The 15,275-nt window shown below is 39.8% G+C and overlaps 1 protein-coding gene across 3 annotated transcripts in view; it reads left to right on the forward strand.

Annotated features, from left to right (window-relative positions):
* Positions 1-15,275, forward strand: part of ARHGEF3 (Rho guanine nucleotide exchange factor 3) — a 115,154-nt gene that overhangs the window by 8,313 nt on the left and 91,566 nt on the right. For all 3 annotated transcript variants that reach the window (XR_001877631.1, XR_001877630.1, XM_017832385.1), the window contains exon 2: positions 3,594-3,689. Coding sequence is in view for 1 of the 3 variants with exons in the window: in XM_017832385.1 (XP_017687874.1) it covers positions 3,594-3,689 (96 nt within the window). In the remaining 2 variants the exon portion in view is untranslated. The remainder of the gene's footprint in view (positions 1-3,593; positions 3,690-15,275) is intronic.

Raw genomic sequence — 15,275 nt, forward strand, 5'->3', positions numbered from 1 at the left:
TTTTCCTTTGCTAATTTTAGCTTTAATTTTTGTGGTTTGCTTTGAATATAAGCAATATTTTTCAGAGAGTATAAGCCTTAAAATACATTTTCTTTCCACAGCAGAACAATTCAGTTTTATTTTAGACCTACAGAAAAACTTTTCGTTCACTAGAAAATGTCCATAAAAATATTTTTGATGCTTGAAAAATTATATCCCCCTTGTATATCTTAAAATAGAAAAGTTTTTATTTAAAAAAAATTATTTATTCTTAAGCAAGGGTCTTAAGAGTCCCTGGCACACGAGTCAGGAGATCATCTATAGGCTGAGAATTTTTCATTGAGATTGCTTTCAAGGCAGGGAAATAGTGGTAATATTTCGTATCCATGGCTTTGGAGAGTGTTGACAGATACTGATTTTTCCGTTTGTCATTTGGAAACTAAAAAACTCGTGGTATTTTGACAAGGCCATAAAACTTGTCCATTGTGTGGGGATCAGCTGTTTAATTACCTGCTGCTCCTGGTAGAGAGTGAACTAGGACCTGTGCAGACCTGCTGGCAGGAAGAGGATGACAGAAGAGTATCCCTGCGGCTTATCTGACTCATTGCTGTCCAGCCTTTGGAGTGGGAATGAGGATTGCTGCTGGATGGCAACCCCGAATGGACACCCGGTCCCAGAGCTTTGAGATGTTGTGCTTCTCAAGGGACAGGAAGGAAGGAGAAGGAGGGTTTGGAAGAAACTGGCTGATGTGGACAAAAGCCACTCAAGGTGCCAGGAGTTGATGCTCCAGCAGACAGCAATTCCATGGTGGGTGTTGCTGGAGCATCGTTCGTTTATGGGTGTGGGAGGGAAGTTAGAGGGATGCTCCGATCCCAAGGGAGTGTGCCCTTGGCTGCTGCCCTGTGGGGGACAGGAGAGGCGCTGTGGGGTTCGTCACTCCCATCTCTTGGTGGCGGCTGAGGGGAGGGATCCGTGCCCAGCGCTGTGTCAGCTGCCCGTCCCACCTCTCCCACAGCCCGTCCCACCTCTCCTGCACACGGGCAAGGGAGGAGTGTGTTCAGGTCGTGGGTGTCTGGGCAGATCTCTCCCATCACTGGAAATGGAGCAGTGGAGGCTGCAAGAGCCGGTGTGTCTTGAAAGAATATGACTCGTGGTATCCAAAAGGCCTGCTGGTGCTGAGGTTGTCGAGGAGAAGGAGTACAGTATGTTACTGACATTTTCAGATAGCAGGCTGGGAATGTGAGGGAGTTGATAAATTTGATAAGATGTATTCCTCTTTGTGTTATGTGATTTTGTTTTGCAGAACATCTGAGAATGTAAATTGGATTAATGCCATATTTAATTTATTTTCTGTTAAATCCATGTCAACCTTTATTTATTGTTCATAGAAAAGTTCATAACACAGTAACTTTTATCACTTCTGTCCCCTGCTTTTGCTCCAGTTTGAGTGTGGAAGTCTCAATGCAGAGATATGTATGGAGTGTTGGCTTAGATGTTTCCAAGGGTGGGGAGGGGAGTGCCAAAAACAGGTTTGGTTTTTTTTTAAAGTAATACCTTGCACAGTTGTACTGCTGTGGTACTGGCTCACAAGGGAACAGGGCAAGCTGTACCTTTTTTTTTCTGGAATGGCAACCTTGTCATTTTGTAATTTGAATCTTTCAGCTTTCAACTCTGAGAATTAATGGGTGACTTTTAACCTTTCCCCTGAACTTTTGATCTTACTGGTACAGGTGACTGCAAGAGGAGGTAAAACTCTTGTTGCCATAACTTGTGTGATCATTGAAGCATCTGGGCTTTCCCCGTGTTAGGAAATTGCTTCCTGCAAAAGGGGAACTTTGCAGAAGATGTTTAAGTATGGGCTCTTGCAATGTTGCTTCAAAATGTATTTAAGAACAACTCCCCTCTTCCTGTGCTATTATAGACCAGAGAGGCAAGTAATAATTTAGTTTTCAGCACCTGCTGCTGCTTCTAGAATTACTAGGCTTTTGTGTGGACTTCTTTGGGGGGGGGTTGGTTTTGTTGTTTATTTGGTTTGGGCTTTTGTTTTGTGTTTGTTTGGTTTTTGTTGTTGTTTTTTGTTACTGGCCCTTTTTTTCAACATGATCCAAATTGAGAATCAGGAGTAAATTTGAGGTCAGGCACTGATCCAAAAAGAAGTCAGATGGCTGAGTCTGTGTTCCTGCCCTCACAGAGGTGAGGCTTTTGTTGTTCTCCCATTCAGAATAGTTTTATGGATCTTTAAAACAGGATTTCAAAAGCAAATTTGCTCAGAAATAAACTGTTCTATTATGAGGGATGTTAAAAAAATGCAAGATTAAGAACCTGTCCTTGTAAATCCCTTCTGTTTCTTCTGAAGTGGCAGTTTCACATGCTCTGGTCACACAAACAAGATGTAAGGACCAAATTTTGTTTGCTGATTTTTGGGACTTCTCTCCAGTAGACATGTTTGCCAGGGATGTTTATCTACTCTTGCATGGACAGAATTTTGAAACCAAGATGGGCATTCTCTTCAGAGCACTTATTTTGTGAAGATTGGCCTTGTCTGCCTGCCACTGATGGGGCACGTGCCTTGTGCTCAGCCTTTCATGCTGTCCTCGACATCTGTCAAGTTTGATTTTGACCCAGGTTTCACACAGGTTAAACCAGCTTTTTAATGGTTCTTTGTACCTTCTTGAAAAAAAGCAAGAGATGATTATCTTGACAAGCACAGCCTCTTTTCTGGTTATGTTCTAGCAGGTATTAATTAATATACAGTTGAACCTGTTTTCTGTTAATCAATTAGGTCTTTGTGCTGATCATAATAGAAACCAGGTGTCAAATCAAGTCGAATAATATGACTTTGATGGCTAAAAATATTTCCCCCCCTCCCTCTCTTTTAAATGAAAAGGGGAAAATAAAGCTGTAGGGCTAAGAAGTTTCATGTTAACATCGTGGATCCTGTTACAAAAAAATAATAGTGTTTCATGGTGGAATTAATTTGCTGTATGTAGAGTCTTCATTTGTTCTTGCCATGCAAGTCGTTTACTGGAAACATCTTTGACCATATAGACCTTTTGGAAGTGTTGTAACTTGGGAATTGCTATGGCCAGCATTGGAATATCTCTGTGCTGTTGCGAGAGTGACTTCAACCATGAATGAATTGTTGTTTTCTGCAAAGCAGCAAAGTATGATCTCAAGTTATTAAAATATGCTGAAAAGCTTCTGTAAATCTTTACATATCAGAAAGTGAAATTTTCTCCCCCATGTTATGTGGATCTTTCCATGGCAGTGCTGGCTGTGACTGCTGGTCTGAATTAACAGAACTGACACGATGCACAGCCCTGGATTCAGGCTTGCTGACATCAACTCTCTTGGCATTTATTCAAAAAAGTAAACAAAAGACAATCAGTGTTGAGTTTGGCATAACTAGCAAGTCCATAAACCTGCCAAAATCCTTCTCAGTGTATTCATCCAATTAATCCCATTGATGTAGGGCATTTACTTCAGGGAGTAAAACATACTGTGTTTGGTCTTAAAAGTTATTGTCTTAAAGTTTTGGTTTTCTAGTTAATTAGTAACCACAATCTTCACTTATATAGCATTTTTCTTGTTTTTTTGATGTTGTTCTTTTGTAGAAGAAAAATGAATTCTGAAAGCTCAGCACTTACCATGAGTAGCCCTGCTGTAATAAACCAGTGTACCAGAGGAGGAATGGCACAAGAAAAAGTTTGGTAAGCTTTACTTCTAATTTTCTAAGAGGTTAGTAGAGAGCAATATTGGGAAATGTAGTTTGAAAATTAAGTAAAATAATCACTTGTTATAACTGATGCATTAGTTCTGCAGTATTTAACAACAGAGAAGGAAAAAGGGAAGTATTTTTTCATTGTGGTTTTGAGTTTTTAGCAGATGAGGTGGTACAGGGTGTCATGGGGGATGGGCAGTGGAAAAACTCCTGCTCACTTCAGCAGTGCACCAGTTGTACTCGTGGAATCTTTCACATATGGCAAATGTCTTAATCTCCCCATGCTGTTGCTGTGCAATGCTGGTACCAGTACCCTTCAGTGCTGTGCAGGCTCCTGAGATTCGTGCCCTGGGAGATATTAAAAAGCCAATAGTTCCCACTTTGTATACAAAACAATCTTGCTCTCTACTGGAGGTAAAACCAGTTACACTGTTCAGTGACAGATGTGGACAAATGCCTACACTTTATGACAATATTTTTGTGACAATTGCCACTGACCATGTGATTTTCAGCACCTAATTTGGTGTTTTCATGAAGGAAACAGGGTGTTGAGAAAGCTTTGAGACTGTTTCAGCCAGGTTAACGAGAGCCTTTTACTGAGAGCCTGCTGATTTTTACTTGCTGTTGTTCACTTGGTGTTTTTTACGTTATTTATTTACCACGTGGAAAACAACCAAATAAACTCATGACAGGAATCATGACACCCATATGGGAAAAGCTAACTTACATTGTTTTCGTAGTCTGAGAAATACTCTTGAAAAGCTAAATAATTAAAGAAATAGTAGCAAATGAGTATTTCCTGCTGGATGCTTGTCAGGAAATAGTATAAAATCTTTTTTTTTTTTTTTTTTTGCTCCTGTTTTTATATAGGATTAAATTAACAGCATCATAGTACTGGAAAACATCTCCCACTGTTCTACTACTATTTATGGAATGTCCTAAACAAAATCTTTGCATGAAGGGGCAGGATGAGGAAGATTTGTGGGCTTCCCTCCTGACTCAGATATAATGAGGGATGGGGAATTGACACAAACTGTTTTTTTGATATCTTTTACTGGGTTTTTTATCCTGCTTGTGGTATTGAGCCGGGACCAGTTCTGTTTAATATTTTTATCACTGATCTGGGTGAGGGGATCGAGGGCACCCTCAGTCAGTTTGCAGATGACACCAAGTTGGGTGGGAGTATTGATCTTCTGGGGGCTAAGAAGGGTTTGCAGAGGGATCTGGACAGGCTGGATCCATGGGCTGAGGCCAACTGTAAGAGGTTCCACAAGGCCAAGTGCTGATTCCTGCACTCAGGTCACAGCAGCCCCACTCGGTGCTCCAGGCTTGGGGCAGAGTGGCTGGAAAGCTGCCCAGCAGAAAGGGCCCTGGGGGTGCAGTTTGACAGCTGGATGAACATGAGCCAGCGTGTGCCCAGGGGCCAAGAAGGCCAAGGGCATCTGGCCTGTACCCCCTCTCTTCCTGGTGAGGCCACGCCTCAAATCCTGGGGGCAGTTTTGGGCCCCTCACTACAAGACACACATTGAGGTGCTGGGGGGTGTTCAGAGAAGGCAATGGGGCTGGGGAAGGAGCACAAGTCTGATAGGGAGCAGCTGGGGGAATTGGGGTTGTTTAGCCTGGAGAAAAGGAGGCTCAGGGGGGACCTTATGGCTCTACAACTCCTTGAAAAGAGGTTGTAGCCGGGTGGGGGTTGGTCTCTTCTCCCAGGTAACAAGGGACAGGACAAGAGGAAATGGCCTCAAATTGCACCAGGGGAGGTTTAGATTGGATATAAGGGAAAATTTCTTCACTAAAATGGTTGTCAAGCACTGGAACGGGCTGTCCAGGGCAGTGGTGGAATCACCATTGGTGGAGATACTTAAAAGTCATGCAGATGTGGCACTGAGGGACATGGGTTAGTAGTAGCTTGGCAGTGCTAATGTTAGAGGTTGGACTCAATGATTGCTTTCCAAACTGAATGTTTCTGTGATTTGATGAATATGATTTCATTTTTTTCATGGCATTTCTTTGGAATGCTTCATGGCAATTCTCGGAATGTTAACTACAATAGTGCAACTACAATTTATGCTATGAAGTATTAGAGTATCATGAGTGGATGGTGTGATTTGGTACAAATGTGTAATTATTCTTAGGGAAAGTAGTGCAAAATAGCAGAATTTACTTGTTTGCTAATCTTTGATTTCCTTCAGTCATGTCTGTCCTACTCCATTCCCCCTCCCCACCCCCAATTCTAGTCTATATTGTGTACACTAATCTCAAATTTCTTTGGCATACATCCAGTCATACCTGCTAACATTTTTAATCATTCCCTTCCTGTAGTTTTTCATTAAATTAGTCAGATGTTAGATTCCTGTTTCGGGAATTAATCTTTTTATTTAATATCCTGTGATACTTAGGAGTTCTAATTATGAGATAAAACAGATTCCTTTTTTAAGACATTGTAAAATTACATTGGGATTTAAGGTTAAATAAATATTCACAATTCCAAATGCTCATCTGCAGGAGCAGACACAGTCTCCAAGTCTCTCCCTTTATCTGTCAGTGGTAGGCCAAGTTATTCAATGTGTCACTGAGATGCAGAGAATTGTTTCCAACTGTAGGGTTAGTTTAATGCAATTTACTTGGAAATGAAGACTTCTGGAACCACTAGAGTACTTGCACTGACTGCTTGTATAGTCACCACTCTATGTTTGGATGTATGCTTGATAAATATTTTCAGTCAGTAAGAAAAATTTGAAATTAAAATTTGAAATTAGAGTCTTGCCTTGTAATGTGTGACAGCTCATAGGAGTGCTAATCAGGGGCAGTAGAAACTTGGGCTGACTCGTCTTGACACTGAAGTGTTTATTACTGAAAGAGAAGTTGTTTGGTTTAAGGATATATTGAAATTTAACTGTTCTGCAGGCAGAGAGTAATATCACAGGTTTTGTGATATGCTTTTATATTTAAGTACTATGTATTAGGCTATAGCAGTGGTATAAAGAGACAGGTTATTACTTCGTGTAAATGGTGGGGCTTGTGCTGAATTGCACGGAGGTAAAAATATTTAAGCCAACTTTTGGTGTGCTTTTGTACTTCCACAAATGTGTTTAAACCCCAAAAATATCACTTTCACTTTTGCTAATTTCTCTACTTTGCAACCCAAAATCTTGTTTGTTCAAGAAGAGCATCATGTTTGCAGTCAGTGGCGTTTCAGTGGGGTTTTTTGAATTGAGAAGCTCAGTAACAGTGTGATGCATGGCTGGTATCATGAATGCAAGATGGGCCTGACCTCTCAATTCTTTACTATCTCTGACTCAGATATTAGTTGGTGGGTGCAGTAAATACAATGGTAAAAATTTTATTTAGATTTATGTAATATATATTTGAAGATTTCTAAAATGTTGGATTTTATTTGGTATTCTGGGGTTCTGGAGCTGAATGAACATTATTTTTCTCAGCCTAATAAAGTGCAAGGTTGCATTGTCTTATTGCATCATGTGTTTATTACTGCTTATTCATTGTCTGATTCTTGGAACGTTCTGAGGGTTCTCAGTTTATTTTCATGAAAACGTGACTATTGGTAAGGACTGATGTTAGTCATAGCAAGATTAGGAGTGTATACTATTAACAGTATGCAGTAACAGTGTAAAATATTTAATCAAGTCAAAAGCCTCCACAGAGAAAAGCCCTGAGCAAGACCTTATCAAGCATTTAAACATCACTTATGATGCATGTAAAAGCTTTGATGTTGTATAAGGCCCCCTAGAAACAGAGGGGAGAGTAAATAATTGACAGATTCCCAGTTACCTTGTTACAGCCATTTACCAAGTCTGCTCCTCTGGTCCATCAGTGTTTTGTATCTGCATAGTTTGGTGCCCCTACCAGATAAAAAAAATCCCTGAATTCTCAAACTTGCAATGGTTCACTTTCTTCTGTTGCTTTCCCCCCCCTCCCCAACACACAAAATCAAGATTACAGCAGCAAAAAAATGCTGGCAGTAGCACCAGTGTGACTGCTGTAATTGTCTGATAACTGAGGGTAGCACTGCAGAGTTCATGTGGGAATCAAATTCAGCTGTTCTCCATGAGCAGGAACACTGAGGAATTCAGCTGATATTATGGATGTTGTGACCACTCACTGTCTGACCTGGTGTGGAATAGCACCGAACAAATCGAAGCTTGAGAGACTGGAAATTCTAGGAGCTCCTGATTTGGCAGATTCTCACTTTCTTAATGTTGAAAAGTGCAAGAAAGGAGCTGAAGGTAAGGGAGCAAGTGGGAACTGTGTCAATTCATCCACATTTACTAGGAAAGGAGCTGGCTGGCACACTGTTTTTCAAAACAAATGAGCAGAATTGGAAATTTTCCACATTTTGTTACTGTGTGGGGATTTATAACATGTTTCCTCTAGGCTGGATGAAATCTTGCTAGTCACTTCATTATGTTACTTAGGATTAAATACTTCCTAACTTAATCCTTTTAAAACTAACAATTGAAATTTGGGGGTCTGGGTGTCTCTCATGACAGAATATGTGGTGCCTTGGCTTTCCATTTCTGTCTCCAAATATTCTGCCCTGTTGCTTGTGGAGTCCTCCTTATTTCTATGACAAAGTTGCCATCACTTTTAGACCAAATTTCTCTGAAAACCTCCATGTAATGAATAAATAAGTCTGTAGATCTTTAAGCAAACAAGCATTGTTATATGTGAATTCCAGTGAATTCTGAATTTGTATTTATGACTTGGCTTAAGCTGAGTTTGAGGACAAACTTCTTTAAATCTTTTTTGTTTGTTTTTGTCTTATGCTGTAACAGGGAGTTGCTTTTTGTTTCAGCTTTCCTTTCCAGTCTGAGGTGGAAGTGCTTTTTTCATCTATAAAGGCACTAATCTTGACTGAGAGCAGTGGTGTGCAAATAACAACATTAAATATTTTACATGCTGTCTCTCCCATTTTGGTAGAATTATTATCTCTTTCATTGGGAGTATGACTTACAATCAAGTTTTTTGCACTATGCTTTAATAGAAGAATAACTTGCTTTTTGATAAATTTACTCGAGAGAAATTGGCAACTTGTCACTTATTTTTGGTGACTTTCTATTGAAGCTCCAGTGGGTACAGCAAGAAGGAAGACAAGCTTAGATACTGAACTTAGATATTACAAAAACTAATTGTAAAACAAGCTCCATAATTGCATACATTGAAAGACAAAAGCTTACTGTCATAGTGTGCACGTGTCTGGGGTGCCCACATATGGGTTATGTGAAAATTTTGGAAACTCTCTAGTACAGGAAAAGTAGTTATTTTGGGGTATTGTGCAACCTGTATTTGAAGCATTTTTTTTTTCAATTAATCTGTTTAAAAAACAAATAGAAACAACAGGGTCAAGTGAGATTAAAAAGATACTTGAACCAACATGCCCGTGACTCCAAGTAAAAGCAAGATAGGAAAGAAGAGGTGAGCAGCTGAAAATCTGCATCTTCCTGGTGAGGTGGTGTGTAGATCCCACAAAGATACTTCCCTTAATGCCTGTGGTGTAATCACACAACCCTTCTTCCTTCATGAGGATCAGAACAGGGCAGCTAAATTGCTGCATGCTGTAGCTCAAGGACAGACAAGAGCTCAAGCTGCCTCCTAACTTGTGTGGGAAGTAAGGTTTCATGCCATAAATCACCATAATTCTGGGGCAGCTTTTGCCAGCTGCTGGTTGATGAAGGAAGAATTATGTATCTGGAATTACTGTAAGAAGAGAAACAAGTTGCACAACTTTCCCTGTTTCTCTGTATCCTTGTTTAATCAGTAGAAATGAGTCATGCTGAAGAGCTGAGTTAAACTGGCTCTAGTCAAGTGCAGTTTAACTGCAGATGTTTGTGATTACAAAAGGCACATACATGTTTGGGGAATACAGGGTTACAGTGTGCACAAAAAGGAAGGCCCATAAATTACAAATTAACACTTTAGATAGCTGGGTAAAATTAATCTTATTTGCAAGAGGCCTGAAATTAGTTGTTTTCTAGTAAGGTCTTATTACAAAGACAGAAAGTGCTTTTCCTGGAAAGCTGAAGAATATTCAGGATAGTTAGCATAACATAACAATTATGACTGACTAGTTTTAATAAAGCACATAAATATTTATGTAGATATATATATGGAATATATGTTACCTAACTTTCCTGGTTTATTAATGTACTTATGCCCATAAAAGGAGTAGTAGAACTGAAAGTTGTTACGAGGGAATCCCTTGCACTGGGACTTGCAGCCTGAGAGCCAGTCCCTTAAAGGAAGTGGATGAAGATTCAGGAGAGCGCTGTAGGACATGGAGAGGGTGACTCATCTCAGGTCCTGCAGCACACCCACGAACTGCCAGAGATGAGAATGTGCTGAAATGGTTAAAGCAAGCACAGTCACCAGTTGCTGCCTTGCCTCATGCACTCATGAAATGGGCTTTGTAACTGAAGAAAATATGCCCCGGAGGCAAGTACAAGTTTAAACATATGTTTAATCATCGTGTCTTACAAAACTAAGTATGCATTGCATTTCCTCATCCTGCATGGGATCAAAAAACTCTTGAAGGCTGCCTTGAGAAAGAGGAAGCAGAGCGTCCAGGTTGCCCGCTGGCCGGAGCCCCACGAGGTGGCAGCGTTGGTCCGAGCGTGAGGCTGTTCCTGGGGTTCAGCTCGCTGGGGTCCCTCTCTCTGGTGTCAGGTTGTTCTCCTTCCCCCTTCCCACCTTGCCCTTTTTCTGGGCCCACATAAAGCAGTAGAAGCAGAGGTGAGAGTTACTGATTGTTGTTTCTAAAGCCATCTCACCAGGCTGAGGCTGCTGCTTGTAGGTAATATTTGGTGGGGGTTTGCACAGAGTTTATTTCTTCTTTTCTTTTTGGTGAGGGATCCTCACTCACCAGCTTCCCGGATAAAGCTGTCATCTGCGTTTTGTACATGTGATTACACTGTCTCTAGGTCATACTTCAAATAATTTCTGTTGATATTAGGTCTCTCAAAACATTTGCTACATACTGATACATTTGCTATGTGTGACTCTGTTGTGCTCTACCTGCTTTTTTATTGTTACATGACTCTTTGTTACAGCTGTTACCCTAGGGAGGGAGTTACAACAAATATTGCTAGAAAAACTACTTGGTTCCAATTCGATGTCAAGAAATTTTTATCCAAGGAAAAGGTAATCCCATCTTTAGGCTGCCCTCAGTGGTATTTTGTTTATAAATGTGTGTTAGTGAACAGACTGGTGATGTGGCTTTTATGCTCTGACGTACAAGTAAATGGAATGTTCACAGGGAGTGTATATGTTTATTAAAGGATGAAGAATGTTTAAAAACTATAACTTTCAGTTACTTTGATGTAGGAAAGAAGTATAAAAATCTCTCAGTCCACCTGTCTTTAGAAGTATCTTCTTCCATTCTTCTGGATGGGCTGTATTGGTGAATTCAGAAAAGAAAAGTTATAAAAAAATTTCACTTTGGACTGTGGCAGTCACTCTTTTGTCTGGAACAGGAATCACTGGAACTGAGAAGCTGAATCTGTATAGCTTTATTTAAAGAACCAGGCTTTCACATTTTGGTGTGTTAACATTTTTTAAAATTTATTTCTATTTTTCCCCTCTGTGAATGAGAGAAGTGCATCCTGTCAGGGTGATAAATTAACACTGGTCATTAGGCTTGGATCACCAATGTTAGTAACTAATGCACTATGGAAGGAGGGCCCAGCATCCCTAACTCATGTTTTGATTGTTTGTAAGTTGAAGTTATATTATAGCAGATGAAAATGTCTCCTTCAGTGCAATCTCGCAAACATCAAATAAATGAGTTTGTGTAGTTTAGAACAAGGATGAAATTTGTAATCTTAGTTTTCATTTGTTCTATAAAGCCTTATCTTCTCATTCAGATATGCAGCATCCAGCTGTATTTTCTTTTCCTTCTCTATTACCTTACGAAAAAACCTACAATAATTGCAGAAAAAAAATAAACATTTCTATTTGAAAAATACAAACAAGCAAAGTAAAGAAAAACAGTGCCTTTCACCCTTCATAGTTGTTGTGGCTTAACCCCTAACGAATAATAATGATAATAGTAATTGTAATGGAAAGGACAGGGAGGAACAAGGGATGCACAGTGCAGTTGCTCACCAGACACTGCACTGATCAGCCCCCTCCAGCAAACTTTTATCCTACGTTATGGAATATCCCTGTGGCCAGTTCAGGGCATCTGCCCTGGCCATTTCCATCCCAGTTTCTCGTGCAGCTCCTCACTAGCAGAGCATGTGACACTGAGAAGTCCTTGGCTCAGGGTGAGCTCTACTGAGCAACAACCAAAACATCTGTGTGTTATCAGCATCATTCCTGTACTGAATCCAAAACACAGCACTGTTCCAGCTACTCAGAAGAAAACTAATTCTATCTCAGCTTCTCTCCTTGGGTCTCCCCAGCCCCAGTCTGTACAGAACAGTAAGATAAATGTGGCTCTGTTTTGAAAGCTGTATAATGTGTTTCTATTCCACAGATTAAAATGCAAATTGTATGTGGCTAGATAGATGAAAAAAAAAAAATAGCTGCACTTAAGTTTTTTAAAATTGAGGTCTCTTTGCAATTTCATTCACATTCAGAACCTATAGTTTATTATTTATTACTACAGCAGAACTAGAAGATCTGGTGAGCTGTAGCTGGGTATGCTTAGGCATGTTTCCCTCTCTCTCATATCTGTTTTTTCTCTAACAGCTTAATGCAGTGAGTGAGTCATGGTAAGTTAACTACAAATCAGTGAGAGTTGCATCAAAGTGCAGACAGGGAAAGTGATGCTATGCTTTTATTATATGTACCCTGGTATATAGCACCTTTTCTGTCCCATTCATCAGATTTCTTAAGGTTTGGGGTTATTTTTCTTCCCCTCGATTATCCTCTCATTTTTCTGAACTAGCAACTGACCCAAGGAACTCTTTCATCTTTCTCCTCTGTGCTGTGTTGACATGGGGGCACTCCATAGCAAAACAGAAAATAGGGGAAATATCCACCAATCTCCATACTAATGAAAAATAAAACGGGGAGAAAAAATAGGATTTAGAAGATTAAATTACTTTATCATTAAGCATTGAAATTTATTTGATAATCTGCTTGTTTATTATGACTGAAATAACATAATAATAATAAACTCTTCCCACTCTTGCCTTTCACTCATAGAAAGTGATCTGGTGAAGTTTCTGTGATGGTCCAGTTAATTCCCAGTCAATTTTTGTAGGAGATAAAGCTACCTCAAATCCATTGTGCATCATATGCTTAATCCAGAGGTTAAATTATGGCTCCTTTAATGGTCTTAATATTCTGTTTCTTATTTAATCTGCAACTCAGCTGGCACAAGGCAACATTTGCCTGGTCACATCTTCTGTCACAGGGTACTGAATTGGTTCTTTTGCGTTTCATTTCAACAGAGATTTTAAATTAATCATGAAAAGTTCTCTTCATTCTGATTTGTATTTCGTTATATTTGGAGGATGTTTTAAATTTATGTATAATATATATGTATATATATGTATATATATCACCATTTACAGCATGACTGTAAAATAAAATAAAACCACTGGGTGCAGGGAGAGGGGAATTTAAAGGGAAGGTTCCCATAGGTGTTACGTTGGATAGGCTGCTGAATATGTGTTCCTTCAGAATCTTTTAGTTCTGCGTTTACCGGAGTAGGAGAGTTGTGAGGAAACTGAGCTTCAGTTATCGCTTGCCATCAGGGTTTTGTATGTAAATAGGAGAGCACAGGATAATTCCCAGCGGGATCCCAGAGCGCGGGCAGGTGAGGGCAGTGCAGGGCTGTGCTTTGCCCAGCGGAGGGCGATGTTTGCCGCCGGTGACTGCGCAGGGGCTTTGCTGTAATAAATGCTTTAATTTGCTTTTAATTCCATTTAAGCCTCAGCCAAGCTTCTCCCACTTGCTGGTGTTTGTCTCTTATTTTGTAGGACTTAATATTGCAATACTTAGTTTCTTGATAGTTTTCCAGTATGTAAATAATTTCTTTTCCTCTTTGAGGGTTATGTCTGTCTGGTTTTGCTCGTAGTGTGTATGTGTGCCATGCAGGTGTGACTGGAACTTCTGCCCAGCAGTGTCCTTCAGGTCTGTATGAGTGCTCTGCAGTTTCCTCCTGTCAGGCTGAGGAGGTTTCTCTTACAGCTCCCAAATAGCCTCTTTACAAGAAGACTGTGCAATGTCCCCTTACTCTGTTGCAAACACTGTATGTGGTAACTTTGTATTCATAAACACAATAGTGATTCCTTCCATTCCTCTACCGATGTGCAGCTTCATGTCACTGAAGCAGCTGTCCCTGTCTCCCTGAGGAACACAGTCCGTGACTGTTGAGTCTCTTTGTTTTTCTCACAAACAGTACAGGCAGGACCTGAGCATGTTTTTCTCTTACCATGCTCCTGCCTCAGGCCTTTCACCTACAGAAACAGAGAGCTGTCACGAAGGGCAGGTGGGAAGGTTGGCCGAGAGCTCTAGAACTGAGAAAAACTTGTTTTGGATTCTAGATCTCTGGTATCCTTATTTAAAGGAAATGGTCTTGTGTTAAGTTCCTGAGTATTATTTCCTTCTTCTTTTCAAACCAAGCTGTTTTAATCCGTGATTAAAATAATTTTTTTTTCCCCAGTGAGGAATCTGTGAATCTTTTGCCAAAGTATTGGTAGTTCCAGGAACTATCTAATCTATACTAAAATCGCTGTTCATTTAAGATTTTGCATCTGCTGGGTGAATAGATGGCGATAATTAGTAGTCTGGTGAAACAACGAGCTGTGTTTCCCCTGAGGAAACTGCTAAACTGTTTTCTCAGCCTAACCAAGAGGCTTAGGAATTGCTCAGGTAAACACAACTGTAGTGCTGCAGAGCAAGATTTGGGACCAGAATGGATGCCTGTTGTTTTTCTTTGTTACAGACTTAACGAAGTGGAAATTTTAACAAAGCACATTAATTTCTTTTGTTTACAGTGCTAACTTGTGTAGGAAGTTTTCCTTGTAGGAAAACAATTTCAGTTATACAAGTGCCTGTATTTATTTGAAAGTCAAATACCTAAAATCTCAGATTCTTCACACAGTACTTAGTAGATGTTTTTAGATTTCTGTAAGAATAGAAGAGGTTTTGTGTGAAGCTGTTGTAAAAGTGTAGTAACACCCCATTTTTATTATGTGTTAATGTTTATAGGTGTTGTAATTGGTGTGCAAAGAAAGGCACTCATTATATCAGAGCTTGCTCACAATAAATGTCTTCTATGGTAATTTAATGCCCTAATATCCTTTTAGCAGTCAGTTACATCTCAAATGCACTATAGGGCAGTTTTTTGTTTGCTAAGGCTTTTGCTTTCAATGAACTCCATTACAACTGTACTGCAACTGTTTATATTTTACTAAAGCAAAGATGTAACTGTTTTGATCAGGTTCCCACTTAAAGATAACTTCAAAATACTGTGATGCTTCTTTGCTGCATTTTTTCACAGTGCAGTTGAGTTTAGAGTGATGTTCTTAAAGCTCTTTGTTTACATATCAGAAATTAATCTTTATTTCCTCGTGGGTATGGTTTAACATTCAATATTTTTCAC

This window comes from Lepidothrix coronata, unplaced genomic scaffold (genome assembly GCF_001604755.1).
Source record: "Lepidothrix coronata isolate B3197 unplaced genomic scaffold, Lepidothrix_coronata-1.0 Scaffold202, whole genome shotgun sequence".
Taxonomy (NCBI): Eukaryota; Metazoa; Chordata; class Aves; order Passeriformes; family Pipridae; genus Lepidothrix; species Lepidothrix coronata.